The sequence below is a fragment of the Calonectris borealis genome, chromosome 13 (genome assembly GCF_964195595.1).
Source record: "Calonectris borealis chromosome 13, bCalBor7.hap1.2, whole genome shotgun sequence".
In the NCBI taxonomy this organism is placed as follows: Eukaryota; Metazoa; Chordata; class Aves; order Procellariiformes; family Procellariidae; genus Calonectris; species Calonectris borealis.
The window spans coordinates 12,502,500-12,517,576 of record NC_134324.1 but is presented as its reverse complement, the minus strand read 5'-3'; the positions used below and the strand labels follow the sequence as shown (position 1 = coordinate 12,517,576).

Here is a 15,077-nt window from a genome sequence, read left to right as displayed (position 1 = left end):
TCAAAAGCTTCAGTTTGTCATAGAAGCAGCATGCTCCTTAATTTATTCATTGACCCAGCATTGCGAGACTAACAGTGCTGAAACAATAGGGTAAGAGCATGCAGAATGTTTGCGCATGTGGTAATCAAACAAAAAAACAAAGCAGGACCAGGAATGTTTCAGAGGGAGTGCTCTTCGTGAGTTTGCTGCAATTGGTATCAGGCTGGAGAATCAGGAAGGACTCTAAATTTGTGGATGCTTTTTCAAGCCAACCCTGATTTTTATCTTAGAAGGCTAACCCACTCCTGGTCTCTGCAGCTCAGAGAACTCCCTGAAGACTGGTGGGCTTTCAGGGAGCTTGGGAATACGATGTGTCATCCTATTTGCTTTTCATCTTTATTCCATTGAAAATTTCCAAGCAGTGAATTTGCTACGCAATGAAGGTGCCTCACTGGCTCAGTTTCAGCCTCTAATTAGCTCTTCTTGAAACAATTGACAAGCCAGGTGGTTGAAACCACAAAAGCAAGAGGAGGCAGAAGGATAACTATTGGCATTTTAAAGTGTTTGTACCAGGAGTAAAACTACCAGTGACAAGCCCTGGTCTCTGGAGAGCCTTCCCCCAGCCAAAAAGAACACTCTTTATTGATGTGATGGCACAGAGCCTCACTCCAGGTTTGATTGTTTCCTTGCATGAACATGAAAAAAAAAATCAATAAGCATCAGCCCTTCCCTCAACCCAAATGTAAGCAGCAGCAAAGCCTCCCATCCCAATTGAAAGAAATCACTACCTTGCAAAAGCTGCTGGATGCTGACAGGCACTCTCAGCGCGTTCACTCTCTCAGAGCTGGTTCCATTCCTTCTTTCTCCCCTTCAGCCAACCCATCAGTTTAGATTGGAACAGAGCATTTTTTCAAGTAGAATCTAACATGATGGGCTGATCTTGGTGAATCGCTGATCTCTGCATCATAACTGATCATGATGATGTTCTGGCTATAGCCACAGTTGGGTTCTGGTTCTAGCTGGGAGCTACTCTGCACGTTCTCTGCAGTTTTCCTCTAATAAAAAACAGGCAGGTATTACCATAGATGTCACCAGAAACTCCCTTTAGCGCGCACTCTGATAAGATTTGACTAGTGCTTCTTGGACCCAAAAATTTTCCAAGCCTTTCCTGCCTGCCACCGGTAATCGCTAATTGTGGATGAAGGATTTCCTCTCTTTTTGTATGGCAGAGTGGCTGCAACCAACCTAGAGGTGCAGATCAAATTGGAAAGAGGTATCTGGATTCAATGTGGAAAACTTGTTAGTAAAGATGATTTTTAAAAAAACATCATCAGAGGAAGGTGGGAGATGCTAGTAGTTGGGGAGGAGTGAGAGGCCAAAGAGACTGAAAGATGAGTGGTTTCAGTAGCCAGCAAAGCTCCCTATCTCCAGCATCCTCAAAATATCTTGTTAAAAAGATCCACTTCAGGACAGAAGAGCTGTGTCTCAACAGAGTGAGATCCATTGCATCCCATCCATCCCAACCATAGGGATGGCCATCTCTGGAGCCAACGAGGTCACTTCCTGAGCGGCTGTTACAGTGAGGATCCAGAGAGACAACCATTAATGGTGACTTCACCACTGGGAAACTCATGAAGACTGCAAGGATGACATTTACCAGGGAGTTCCCTGCAAAAAGGAATGGAAGATGCTTTGAATATTTGGAAGATGCTTACTTAAACCCACTTACACCTGCAACGCAATATCTATGCATAAAATCAGATTTAGCTCTGTATCTGTGTTTGTATGACATTGCCCTGAAATCCTGGGTGGCAAGAAGCAACAAAAACAATACAAGTAGCTGCAGTCAGACACGTGAGAACAAGGAAGAACACACTTTGGACGGAGGAATAGTCCTGGATCTTTATCCTTCTCATCCTTAAGACAATAATCCTGTAGTGCATGGTGAGAAGGTTAGATCCAGGCTTTTTATGTTCTTTCCACATGCCTTTTCACTAAGAGAAAGTCACCAAAAAGCATCCTCCAAACCTCTCTGTTGGTATGATCATCATAGTTTTCTGTCTTGTATTTTGGAAGTAACAGGCATGCTCGCCATTTGCACTAGATGCCTTTTCCACTGACCGAGCAAAGCCTAGCTTTTTGTCCAACCTACTCTTCAGCAATTCTGAAGTTTTCCCCTTGATCCAGGTCACTTGGGAATCATTCTTCCTTCTTTGTTTGTTTCCATCTGTGGCATTTTTATTTCAATCCCCTCCTTGCCAACAGAGAGGAACTAGAACCAACCTTGACAGGCCACCATTTTCAACCAGTTTGAAGTCTTACAGATTCACAGGGTGGTTCAGACCCATCTCTTTGTTTTCTGCCCCACTATGGTAAATCCATTTTTGCTGGGACTTTTCCTTGCTGACCATGCTGTGCACCCCATGTCATCTTTATCCTACTGCACTTGCAATCACCTGTAGCCCTCCATAGCACTGCAAGTGTTCTCAGCATCTTCACTAGAGTCCATGTATCATTCTTTGACAACATTTCACCCTCTTTCTCTCTTGGGCTGATTACTGACTCCATCCAACCCCTGAGTCTTTGTCTGGTGATCCAAAGAGCATAAGATCATTGGGCTCAGTCCCACATAACGTGAATGAAGAGATGGGAGGGATGAGTGATGCCAAAGGTTACACCAGCAGCTGACAGTAACCTGGCATTGACGTTGCCTGCTTATTAATGCAAGATTGCATTGTTCGGAGCCTTTGGCTCTGCTCAGGGTACAGGCGTCTCAGCATAAAACACTTTGCTGCTATTCTCTGATAGGATCAAGTCTCTGGCACACTGCAGAGGGGAACTTTGGCTGGCATAAGGAAGGAGTGGCATGTTTGCTGGAACAGCAGCTGCAGTTGCTGGGCTTTGAATTATAGGATACAAGTATGTCAGAGACTTGAGCTGTTTGGAGGTCATTAAAGTGACTTTTGTCTAGAATGGCAAGTGGCAGAGACCTTGCATTTCTCAAGTACTGCAGATATTAGTGATGGTGACCTTCAGAGTGGCCTGTCAGAGGGATAGTGCTTCCAACCCAAATTTCTAGCCAAGGAGCAGGTGCAGAGAAATAAATCTGCAGCAGATGATAGGCAGAACCAGTAGTTCCCATAATTTAGAGGTTCAGCTGTTAGCTCCTCAACAGAGAGGCTTGAAGACAAGAATATTTAACAAAAATGCTATTATTTTCCAGTATGCATGTTGTGGAAGAACTTGTCAGATTGCAATATCCAGGGAACATATTTATCTCTAGACCAGCTTTCACGGCTTTTCTCTCAGGAGAGCAGTGCAGGGACAGCTTTGTGCAGGGGTTCAGTCTCCCTGTGCCCAAACTGGGCCATAAACACAGGAATTGCTTTGCAACATAGATGTTTTAAATAGGACAAGTTTTCAAAGCAAGTGTGGGGTTTCCTCCTGTTTTTCCACTCTTTCCTTCTGTTTCAGTAGGACGTGGAACTCCTCACAGGTAAAGGTGCAGGGGGAAGACTGGGTGCTACTTTGCAGCTGACAGCAATAAGCACATTTTGCTTTGTTTGATTGTCAAAATCTTGCCTGAAACAGTTATTTATAAAGCACAGCCTAGTAAGCTTTAGGCTACACCATTTCTTCTGACATCTCAGGAGCAGAGCACATCTGGAGCACACACATGTGCATTGGTGTAGGCAGTGTGTGCTCTGGGTGCTTCCCAAAGGCTACCCAGCTCTGATCAGGGAGACCTGCCCCACAGCCAGCTGGAAAAAGGCCCTGGCTATAGGCTCCCAAGCCCCTGCACTACGTGAACAGCCTGATCTGAGGTCCAGAGAAGCCCAAGTTGATGCCTGGGGGCTTTGGGTCACACTGACAGGAGCAGTAGCTTGTTATCACCACCTACAGCATTCATATTTGCCTGACTTTCCTCCATTTCAGCCTGCTGTTTTCAGATGCCTTTGGCCAGGCAAGACAGATCCACTTTGCAAGCTCTGGGGCAGAAAAGCTAGCCGGATTGAAAGTGTCATGTCATTTGTAGTCATGTTATTCCTGAAACGAGTAACGTGGCCAATTAATACTAAAATAATCAGAGTGCACTTCAAATTACATTCTGTGAACAACAATCTGTTTTTCATTTCATTACTGATTATTAATTATTGTATTACCTCCTGTAGCTGTGTTAATAAGTAATCATACTTAAACATATTTAAATGTTTTAGAAGGTGAAACATCTTTAGTCCTTTATTTGCTTCTTGTCAGCTCTTTAGCAGGAAAAGTTCACCTGCTATGCAGGGGGTACAAGTTAACATGCCTCTAATGATTGCAGGAATCAGTCGCTCAGTTGATCATTAAAGATCATAACACCCTCTCCCATAAAAGAGTATGAATATGGTCTGATCACGGGTTTAGTCTGATCTGGAGTCTGAAGACATTTAGACCTCCTTCTAACAGCAAGTTAATTTCTATAATTGCTGGCATTATTATGAGGCTGCCAGCCTGGCTATGATGTTATTGGAGAGGGGTTTAAAGATTGCACGGAAGTCTGCTTTTAGTGTCCCTCTGAAAATCACTGTGGAAAATTCATTTCCTAAGGTAATCAGAAATATCTGTGGTGATTGTGGACACATTTAAAATCGAAGTACAGCATGAAAGCTAAAGCCCTTGGAGTATCTCTGCAGAGCAGACTGGCCAAATCTGGCCTTTCCAGCTCCCAGTGCTACCCAGCAATGCTGCCTGGTACCAATTTCCAGGGTAGGGTGGGGAGATGAACAGGTCCTGCTGGCTGCACGCTCTTCCCCTTCTCCTAACGGTCACTTTGTACATGGTTCCCTCACATGTACATGCCAGACCATGCCAAGCACCCCTGGGAAATGCCTGGATGAGCCTTACCTTGTGTTTCAGTTGCTTTTGAATAGAAAATGAGATCCAAAGTCACACCTTGTTCTGAGTTTAGATATTAGATTCCCACCATGAGTCATTTTTGTGTCTAATGCTGGCTCTTGGTGTGTAATTACAGTGGACATCGCATGGAGTACATGAGTGCTGGGACATGCAGGGTGCCTGATGTCTGCATATGAGTAGATTTCATTCAGTGGGCTTCTCCTGGTAGACCTGGATTGCTTTATACAATATGGTCTATGGTGCAGCTGGTCTCAGCTCCCCGACAGCAACAGGAAGATCGCCAGAGGGGGGGCAAGACCTATCATGACTTCCTAGCTTCATCTTCTTGTCCACTCATCTTCATTAACATCTGAACCCTCTGTCGTCAGCATCTTCCATCATCCTTCAGTACATCATGTCTGACACATAAGTGCCTCTTTTGCCATTTGCTGTGTAAGCTCTCCTCATTTCAGCCTGGACAGCGTGGCTGTCACTGGAGCCTTGTGGGAGGGGTGCATTTATCTCCCTTGATTTGCAGCAACCCCTAGATATGAAGGCAAGATGAAAGGCTTCCCTCTGCCCTATAGTGCCGTGTTGAACAATCTTGAAATCCAGGGCTAGTGCAAATGCCTTCCATCTGTTCTGTATCTTACCTGGGTAGGTTGAGAGGTCCCAGAGGGTCTCTAAAGGGTCCCAGAGGCATTTTGGACATCATGATGTTAAATTGTGAGGTATTCCTGTGAGGTATTCAGGGCACTGAGGCAGTGTATGATAGGGCCTTGTAATATGGTGCAAAAATATTGCAATGCTGTCACCCACATTCTTAAAGCCACTGGCTTTCTGCTACGAAAAAAAAAAATAGAACTATAATAGAACTATAATCCTCTGTGATGCCTCCTCCTCTCACCTGACCCAGGCCAGCAAAGCAGAAAATCAAGTCCATTGATTTCTCTGGTAGGAACCACCCCACCCTCTAACATGAATTGCAATCAAGTCCTAGTCAAGAAAATCAAATCATCATTCTTTTCTAAAGAATTCCTTCATCACCTCTCCATGGCTGAACCTTACATGCAATAGATAACACTGCCCAGTTGTGAGAGAAAACAAGGAGTTTGTCTGCATTCACTTATATAGTTTGAGCCTGCATTCACTTATACTGACCTGGCAATACGCAATAGACCTGGCAGCACTCGGCCAATCAAGGAGTCACCCATCTGGGGCAGCTCCTGTCCGAGTGCAGCTGCACATGCCTTTTTATACCACTACTCTGATCTAAGGGTCCACAAGGAGGCTACAAACCCAGCTATGTGGCTTCAGTTATTTGACTTGCAGCAGGACCTAGCTGCCAGGCCAGGATCTCTTTGTGCTAAGTGCTGCATGCCAGGCTTACACGAAGTAGCTAGTCCAGCACATCCTTATGATTCAGCAGCCCTCAAGTGGCAGATGTCGTGGGTTCTGGCCATCTTCTCACCACATCTTCCTTCCCTTCCACAATGCCGCCTTCTTGGTCTCTTGCTCCTCGCACCCTTTTCCATCTTCTCATCCGGGCAAGCAGGTAAACTCAGAGGCCAAAATATTCTCCATGCAATTTTACAGTCACTTCATCTCTATTATGTTTTTTTCTTCCACCTTCCCTAGAAAAAAGAGCCAGTGGCACTAGCGAAGAAAACCAACAACACCTACAACATTGTTGGCACCACATATGCCCTCAACATTGCCAAGGACCCTGGCCTGCCCACCATCTCCAAGAGTGCTGCTGCCACTGCTACTGCCACCAACGTACCCCCCAAGATGCCCCGCATAGAGGAGAAGCTCCCAGAGAGTAAGAAGACATACAACAGCGTCAGCAAGGTAGACAAGATGTCCCGCATCGTCTTTCCAGTCCTCTTTGCCATTTTCAACTTAGTCTACTGGGCCACATATGTAAACCGGGAGTCAGCTATCAAGGGAATGATCCCCAAACAATAAAACCGGTCACACAAACCTTCCATCAGTGAGCACCATCCAGGCAGGAATTCTCCAGGGCTTTCTTCCTTCCTGTTTTGTTTAATTATTATTGTTCATTTGATATTATTATTAGATTGTTCTTTTATAATGTAAACAAAACTGTGATTTTAATTTAATCCCATATACTTTAGTTTCGTTTTACTTTGTCTCTGATGATGAAAGGAAAAAAAAAAGGATCATAACAAGTTGTGCCTCTAACATCGTGAGTCTGATGTCCCCCATCTGTCCAAATCACCCTGTGGTTCTATCTCTCCTCCTCCACCTCCTGCCATTCCCACAGACTGCATGCCACTGCCATTCCACGCTCCGCTCTGCTGGGGGCTGCTGCTGTCCTCCCCCCTCCTTCTCTTCTGCAATGGACTGCCCTGGCATGGTGGATGCTCCTGGTGGCCTGGGCTCAAGGAGGCCTCCAGAGTCAGTCAGTCAGCTGCTCTTCAGGGCCTGCCGCTTGTGCTAGGTGGTACTCCCCAGGCTGTGGATGCAGGTGAGCTGGCTGTTGAGGGAGCAGTGTGGCATGGGCCAGCTTGTAGCCGAATGCCTACTGGAGGCAAACCCACCGCTGCTGTGGTCAGTGGAGCCATTGCAGGGGTGGAACAGGGTGGCAGCATCTTGTAGGTATCTACAGGCCTTCTTCCTCTATGTCTTCACCAAACCCAGCTGCTGTTTTCCTCCATGTCTCTCCCCAGACAAGAACAGGTGGGAAAGGTCTTGTCTGTCTGCCATCCTGCACTCTTGGGGCAATTCATGTTAGAGGGTGGGGTGGTTCCTACCAGAGAAATAATTTTTCTCAGGGTCAGTCAGGAAGTCAAGACAGGAGCTTTATAATGCCTTGGAGGAGATAGTAGCTGTGAGGCCGCGTGCATTCAGCGTCAGGACTGGAAGCCATAGAGTTTGTGTTCAGATGGATGGTTTATCACTTTCTCTTGGCCCCATCCACTTATCCTTCTTGGCATCTCCTCTCTGTCCCAGCCCCTTCTTCCAGCTCCCCATTCATCTTCCTTTGGCTACTCAGCAGCCCTCAGTAGTATCTCACTGCTCACGGGTGGATTTAGGCAGAGAAGCCCCTACCTCTCAGGTAAGCCACACTGACGGGGAGGAGCACAGCCTGGGGAAGTCCAGCTCATGGCGCATCCCTGCTCCGGTGCACCAGAGCAGCAGCGATGTTGGTTCAGGCCAGCTCAGGTGCAGGCTGTTTCCTGAGGGACACACCAGGGGCCACTCTGCCACCTGTGGGGGTGAGTCAGGGGACAGGCGGTCCCCAAGTATCTCCCTGCCCCTGCTGAACAGATGCAGCTGAGCATCCTCAGCACCATGGGAGAACAGCAGAAGGGGCTCTTTGAACAGCAGGGTGATACTGTTGTCCCGGAGAACCATGTGAGCCAGGTGCCATCCCACAACGCCACTGAGATAAGACCCCACTCTAATGCTTACACACTCTTCCAAGGAAAGCCCTCCAGTGCTTTGGAGAGAGGCTTTTTCTCCCTTCCCAGGCACCACAGTCAAGGACCCAAACCAGTGGTTGTCCCCTTCCCAGAAGCAGCACAAGATGGTGGCATCCAAGCCATCTGTCCCCCCTCCTTGGTGTCTGGACCCATGGACACGCTGTCCTGCTACAAGGAAGGACGTCCTGTGCCTGGTGAGTTCTCATCCCCAGCCTGTGGGCAGCACTGATCCTGCCAGCAGCCCTGCTCCCAGGGTGGGATGCACCCCCTCTTTCCTAGGCCTCCCTCTGACCCTCCAGCTGCACCCCTTGAGCTGCCCCCAGCACATTTTAGGTGCATGCAGCCAGACCAAGGCCCCAGCACCCCAACGTGATGTCTTCAGCATTGCTTTGAGCCACTGTGCCAAGCTCAGTTTCCCCTTGCCCATGCAGGAGCGGGGCTGAGCACAAGGCACAGGATTTGCCCCACCTGGAATATCCATGGAGAAGGCAGGACAGAGCGGGGAACGCCAGGGCACTTTGTCCTGCAGTGTGGGTGGCATTGGTTCGTGTCCTGCCCGTCCCTTACCAATCTTGCTGGTTCAAGAGCAGTGCAATCGCTCCCACTGCCTATAGCTGTGGTGAGGAGCTCGGAGACATTTAGCTCAGCCCCCAGTGCATCCACACCAGCAGGTAGCATCGGGCAAGAGGTGGCAACCTCCCCCCAAGCCAATGCTAAGGAAACCAGCTCTCTCCCCCATCCTCGCCCCCAGCACCCCCACCCCATGACATTTCTACAGTGCCTTTCATCCCCGAGGGCTCCCGCTGCATGGCGAGGTGGGGAAAGCCCAGGAGCTCTCCCCTTTTGCACCCAGCATCGGGTTGGAGGAGCAGAAGGAGGGTGCACCAACCCCAGCCCTCCTTCCAGGCAGGGGGGGACATCCCAGCTGCTTTTGCACCTGGGGCACCTGGTTCCTCCTTGCAGTGGCTGCCTGCTGCTACTGCAGCCACCCCGCTCCGGCAGCCCGGCCGCCCCAGCACTGCCCCGACGCAGCCCTGTACCGCGGCCCCCTGTGCTCCCTCCACGCCAGGACCATCTCCTCCAGCAGTGAGTGCCATTGCTGCCGCCCTTCTGCTCCCCAGGCTTTCCAGCGGGAAGTGCTGTGCTAACCGGCCATGAGGCTGTTTGTTTTGGAAACTACTTGGATGTCATTTTCTTAAATAAGCTGGATGAAGTGTATCTCATAAAACATTCATGTCACTATAATACTCAGGCCTAAGTGAATGGAATAGAAACCCTATAAAAAACAAAACAAACACAATAAAATGGTAACAAAGAGTATATTGTGTTTACTAACAGAATTACATCAAAGGCAAGTTTAAATATGGGATCCAGTGACTTAGCTGACTTGAGCTGGCCCCGGTGCAGAGGAGGTCTCTGCTAGCCTGGGCATTCCCCAAAATCCCCTGTGTCCGAAGGGCCATGACCTACTGCGCATCGCCTCGCTACATGTGTCTGTTGGCGCCTGTTTTGTAGAGCTCTCTGTAAATTGTCAGGTCTTACCATCGGCTTCTCAGCAGCCCGGGCACCCGCAGGCGCTGCCTTTGCTGCCCGCCCGGGGCCCCACAGGCTCAGTGCGGCAGGGTGGTGATCAAGGTGCCGGGGCTGGACCCCTCTGCGGTGCCAGCAGGCAGCATCTGAGCCTCCTCCCTTCCTGCGGGTGATCCAGTCTGTCTCACCGAACTGTCAGGGTGAATCTCCTGCCTGTCTCTTCCCCCAGTCCTCCCCTCCCTGTGATGCCGAGACTCTTGTCCCTCCCCAGGACACAGCCCACCGATCTGGCTTGCCAGTGACACCTGTCTGTTGGCTCATCTTTGCTCTTCCTGACTCCAAAAACTTTGCTCTCTGCCTGACAAAAGGCTGCCTTCCTGGATCTCTCTTAGCATGCCTTGAAAGCCAAGTCTATTCCCACCAAAGCCTGGCACTGGCTCCAAGTCTTTTTGCCAGCTGGAAGCAGAAATACCAGCATCCTTTGGTTAAAGACAACAAACCAAACAGGATTTGTAGTTTGGCTTCCAAGCAGGGAAGCATTTTGGGAAGATAGTTATAAATAAGTAGTTTAACATCTCCTGCCAGCAGACATCACAGAGAAGATAATGTTCTTTTTTTTTGAAATCTGTCAGCGGCTCAAATTGGGACATTTCCTTCCCAGCTAACACGAGGCTGCTGATGGGGGCTTCTTCCAAGGGCACACTGGGCCAGAGCTAACCTAGGCATCAGTTACTGGGGATTACTGCTTGCTGTGATAGTACCTAAGGGCTCCATTTTTATAATTGGTCCTGTATAGGAATAGATCTGTACGTGGCCATTGACAGTCTAATCCACAGTTGTGCACAGAGTGGGCGTTTCATTGTGCTGTGAACCTCAATACTCCAATATTTCTTTTCTTCTGGCAAGGCCCAAAGCTCCCCTGACTTGATGAGAGTCTCCCAGACAGAAATTAGAAGTCTTTGAGGGTGATAAAAATGATCTGTTCAGTCCGCGCTCCTGTTTTGTAGCTTGCACCACCTGGGACACACACAGTGCAGTCCAAGCCTGCAGTTGCATTCCTTCTGAAAATGTCAGAGGGACGTTTTGGCACGGGCAGCTTGCCTCTTCCCTCCTCAGAAACCACACATGGGCAAAAGCAGTGCAGCTTTTGGGAGCTCCACACCCCGGGGAGGTGGGGGATGGTTCGGCTGAGGTCCTCCAAGCGGGCAGGGGAGGCAGCACGCGGTAGCTGCAAGTGCTGTGTTAGTGCTGTGACATTTCTGCGGGGTGATGTGAGAGGGACTGGGGATAAGTGGTCCCTCAGTCCCACCCGTTCTTCTAAAGGGCTGATGGAGTTACCCCCATACAACGTCTCGAAAGCTTCTTGAACATCACCGAACAGGACTGTGACACCCAAGACAGAGCTTCCCGGTTCTCCTCCATGCACCAAGCTCAACATAAGCAAAGCTGGCTTTGCCACTCCCTGAGTTTTACAGACAAGTGCTGTGGCCAACACAGTTCACCTCCGTCCTGATGCCCACCAGCTCGGTGCCACTGGCAGGGTCCTAGATCATTTGCTGTAGGACATCCCCTGCGCAAGCAGACCCCATGCTTGCTGTTCCCAGAGACAAGCCATGCATGCAAACAAGGTCACAACCAGCCTGTTTCTGCAAGCCTATCCTATGGACACAGGTGCATTCATTTCTCACCTGCTGCCTTGATTTCTTCTGTCCATATCTTAGATTCCTTTCAGCCTTCCCTTGGGAAGGATTATAAGGCTGCATCACATACCAGTAAGGGGTTTCTCTTGCTCCAGATCACCTCACATGGGAAGACCCTCTGTTCTGCTAAGAACCTCTCTGAGACTTTCAGAAACCTGGAGCTGTTGCCTCTCCTGGAGGGTGCTGTAGAAACGGCCTCTTTGCAGTGCTCTTTGCAGCTGCTGGAGGAACAGAGCAGTTAAACACACACTGCTGTTAAAGGAAGGATCACAGTCAAAGGCGAGTGGCTATTGAGGACAAGTACCACGCTCTCCCAGCTTGCCAGGGCGTGCCACGAGCAGGAGAGGACCAGGCAGCTCCTGACAGGCTCACCTGGGGAACGGTTTGGCAGGGACATGCTAGTGCCCCCCTTCCAAGTGCTTGGTCCTGAGGGTGGTGGAGAGCTGGCATGGGGCCGTGGGACTGGACCATCACAGCATGCAGTGTCAGGCCAGCCCTCACTCCAGGCCCTCTTCCCCAAATTGTATGCCTCTCTGGGGCTACACTTTAACCCACCCAATCCAATATCTGTGTGGATTTTGCAGACTGGCGAGAAACATTTTCCTGCCTCCTTGGTGGCTCTTGGGAGTGGGGAGGGCTCAGCCAGGGCGAGGAGCACATTCATGAAAACATAAATGCTCTATTAATGTCAAAGTAGGGAGAAAAACCCCCAAACAATTCACCAATCCTCTCTCTATATCAAGCTAAACTACTCCTGAAGGCATTTTTGGCAAGAGGCCACAGCACAGATGAGATTGGTGGCTTCTAGATATAAATATTTATTGTTTGACCTTGTTAATATTCAGTCAGCCAAAGGTTTTTACATATATATATGTGTGTGTGTGTGTGTGTATTTATGCTCACAAACTCTTTATATCTAAAAGTCAAACCTCTTTCTCTTTGAAAGAGAAAATGGCCACTTTCAATTATTTTACTTCCCTGTCATTCTCTTTGCTAAATCTTCTGGAAGGAGGTGCATCCATCTCTGGTTCTCAGATAGCTTTGGGAGGCATAGGAAACAAATGGAGTAAGGGAGAAGAGCCTCTCTCCAGCTTGCTGCCTGGACCAAGGTCACTGCTGGCAATGCTGCCCAGCACCTTTCAGGAAAACTTAGTCCCAGATGTTGCAACTTCTCCAACACAGCCCTTGTCCTGCCCCAAACACTAGGATGTTCCCAGGAAGGTAGCATGGCTTTTCAACAGCTAAATGCCACAAGCAATTAGTCCTCATCCCATAGCACAACCAGGGAATGTGTAGCTGAGAATTGCAAAGGGGTGTGAGGTCTCCACCCTGAGCCTGCTTCAGGAGGAAGCACAAAACCTGGTGGGATCCATTCCAGCTGTCCCTGGCCAGAGGAAAACCACAGGCAGGGGCTGTGCTTCAGCTTGGGCTCTTCTGCAAAGCAAAGGGAAGTGCTGGCACTTGGCCACTGCTTGCTGCTCATCCAGGTGGGATGTGCTGATATGTGACTATGTGCTGATATGTGACTATGTGCTAATTGTGGGAGGGGTCAGCCAAAGCATAGGCCTTCGTTGCCACTGTGTCCTGGACCTGCACCTGATCTCACCTCAGCCCAAGCAGGACCAACGATAGCTGCTGGGTAGCCTGAGACCAGTGGGGCCACGGTAAGTGAGCAGTGTGCAGCCCCTAGCAATGGAACCCAGTGTCATCTCCCTTAGTGTCACTCCTTCATCTCCCCCGTCTTAGGAGAAACGTTTAGGCAGTGATTCTGCAACTGAACTCGTAGCTCCTATATTCCCTCCTCTGCTGCTGGAGAAAGGCTCTTGTGGTCAGCCGCGATCGCCACCTGTGCCTTGTGATGTCCCAGCCATGAGAATGAAGGATGTCACCACCCATAAGCAAACAAAGCCGGTTCTCTTTCTGGGCCTATACCTGCCTCCCACTGCAGGAATCCGTGCTGCTTTAAACTGCAGAGAGCCTGGATTACTGCTAACGTTTGACCTGTCATCCTTCACCACAAGCGGGGTTATGCTGGTTTTTGCTCATGACGATCTAGAACAAAATATGACGATCTAGCTACTCTTTCCTATTCCCCACTGTCCTGGTCCCCACCCGTGCAGATCACTTCTGTACACAGCTTTAATGATCCCATCTGCCTAGAGAGGAAAGCCTGGTCCCAGGTGCTACGTGAGCCAGGATGCTCCCACAGTCTTCGAAGGCTCTTGGCTCTTCTCTTCATTGCTGCTTGAAGGTCCTGTCAACTTGATAAGTCCATGGCTCATGTTACACTGCTAGCAGCACTCTGATTCCCCTGAAAAGTCTGTCGATTTCTCCTGCCTTTTTGCAGGGCACCCAGCAAATGTAACAGCAATCATACATGGAATGATTTGATTTTTGCAACCACAAAAAAGTAAGAAAGAGCCGAGTTGGAAAACCTGAGTCATTGCCACATTGCCTTTGCCAGGCTGTACTTAGAGTTGAAGGGCTCCTCTCGGTTATCACAAGGGAGTTTCTCAGCCCACCAAATCTAGTCAGGTGGCCACAAGTATCCCTTCATCAACTAGATTTTCACTGTCGACTGACTTGGGGATAGCCGCAGGCGAATGTCCTAGCTGAAGGTGAGGGGACCTGCTGCTTCTTTAGCTGCAGCCCTGGTGCCAGGGTAGGGAAAGTTGCATTAGCATCACACTAGGGCAGGCCATCATGGGAAAGCGCACACCACAACAAATCACCAGAGAATACGCTCATTTTCACTGCCTCAGGTTCAATCTGTGCCCCAATATGTCTTCTGCTTTGTTTTCCGTCTTGTGAGACTCTCTTTGCTCCACTATGAGAAAGAACCTAGCCGGCAGCAGTTTAATGCATGACAATCCTGTTATTACAGCTGTAAATAATTAACAACTAGAAGAAAATTGCATTTTTTAAAAATTTTTTGTTGACTTTATTTTATCTATTGACTAGCTGGTAGCCACTTTCTTAAGGGATTTCTCATGGAAACTGTGACCTTTCTTCTCTCTATTTCTCTCTCTCTCTTTTTCTTTCTCTTTCTGAAATTTGTGTTTCAAATGCTTTTTGGTGCAATGTTCAATGCCTGTTTGTATTTTTGAATCGTATTTTTCAACCTTTGCTGGAAAAAAAAAATTTGCCCATTCTAATTGGCAGGATTTTGAGTCCTGCAATTTTTTTCAGCTTTTAGCTTTTTCAATAAGTTAAAGCAACAGAAAAATGTCTCAAAAAATTACAGTGAAGTTCTGAAGAGAGATTAGAAAACATCAGAAACAAGAACTACATGAATAAGATCAGCAAGCTGAGTGGAGGAGGAGGACTCTTCTGACCACCTACTAACCTCCTGATCTAACACACAAGGCAGGACTAGACCTCTTCAATGAATTAAATCACTCCGCTTTTCCACTCTACTCACTCTCTCGAACTCTGAACAAAACAAATAAAAATTCATATTTTAAAAAAATCTGTGTCATTGTTTTTTCCATGGTCTGTTTCTCAAAGCCAAATGATGTTGACATACAAAGGGATGGGGAGC

At 48.4% G+C, this 15,077-nt stretch overlaps 2 protein-coding genes across 2 annotated transcripts in view; both read left to right on the top strand.

Moving 5' to 3' along the window:
* GABRA3 (gamma-aminobutyric acid type A receptor subunit alpha3) overlaps positions 1-14,992 on the top strand; it is an 80,343-nt gene extending 65,351 nt beyond the window's left edge. Inside the window, 1 exon segment of the mRNA XM_075162252.1 lies at positions 6,496-14,992. Coding sequence (XP_075018353.1) covers positions 6,496-6,825 — 330 coding nt within the window. The 3' untranslated portion in view covers positions 6,826-14,992.
* The window catches only part of LOC142087719 (thymosin beta-15A homolog), a 463,475-nt gene that overhangs the window by 65,235 nt on the left and 383,163 nt on the right, over positions 1-15,077 (top strand). The window lies entirely within an intron of this gene.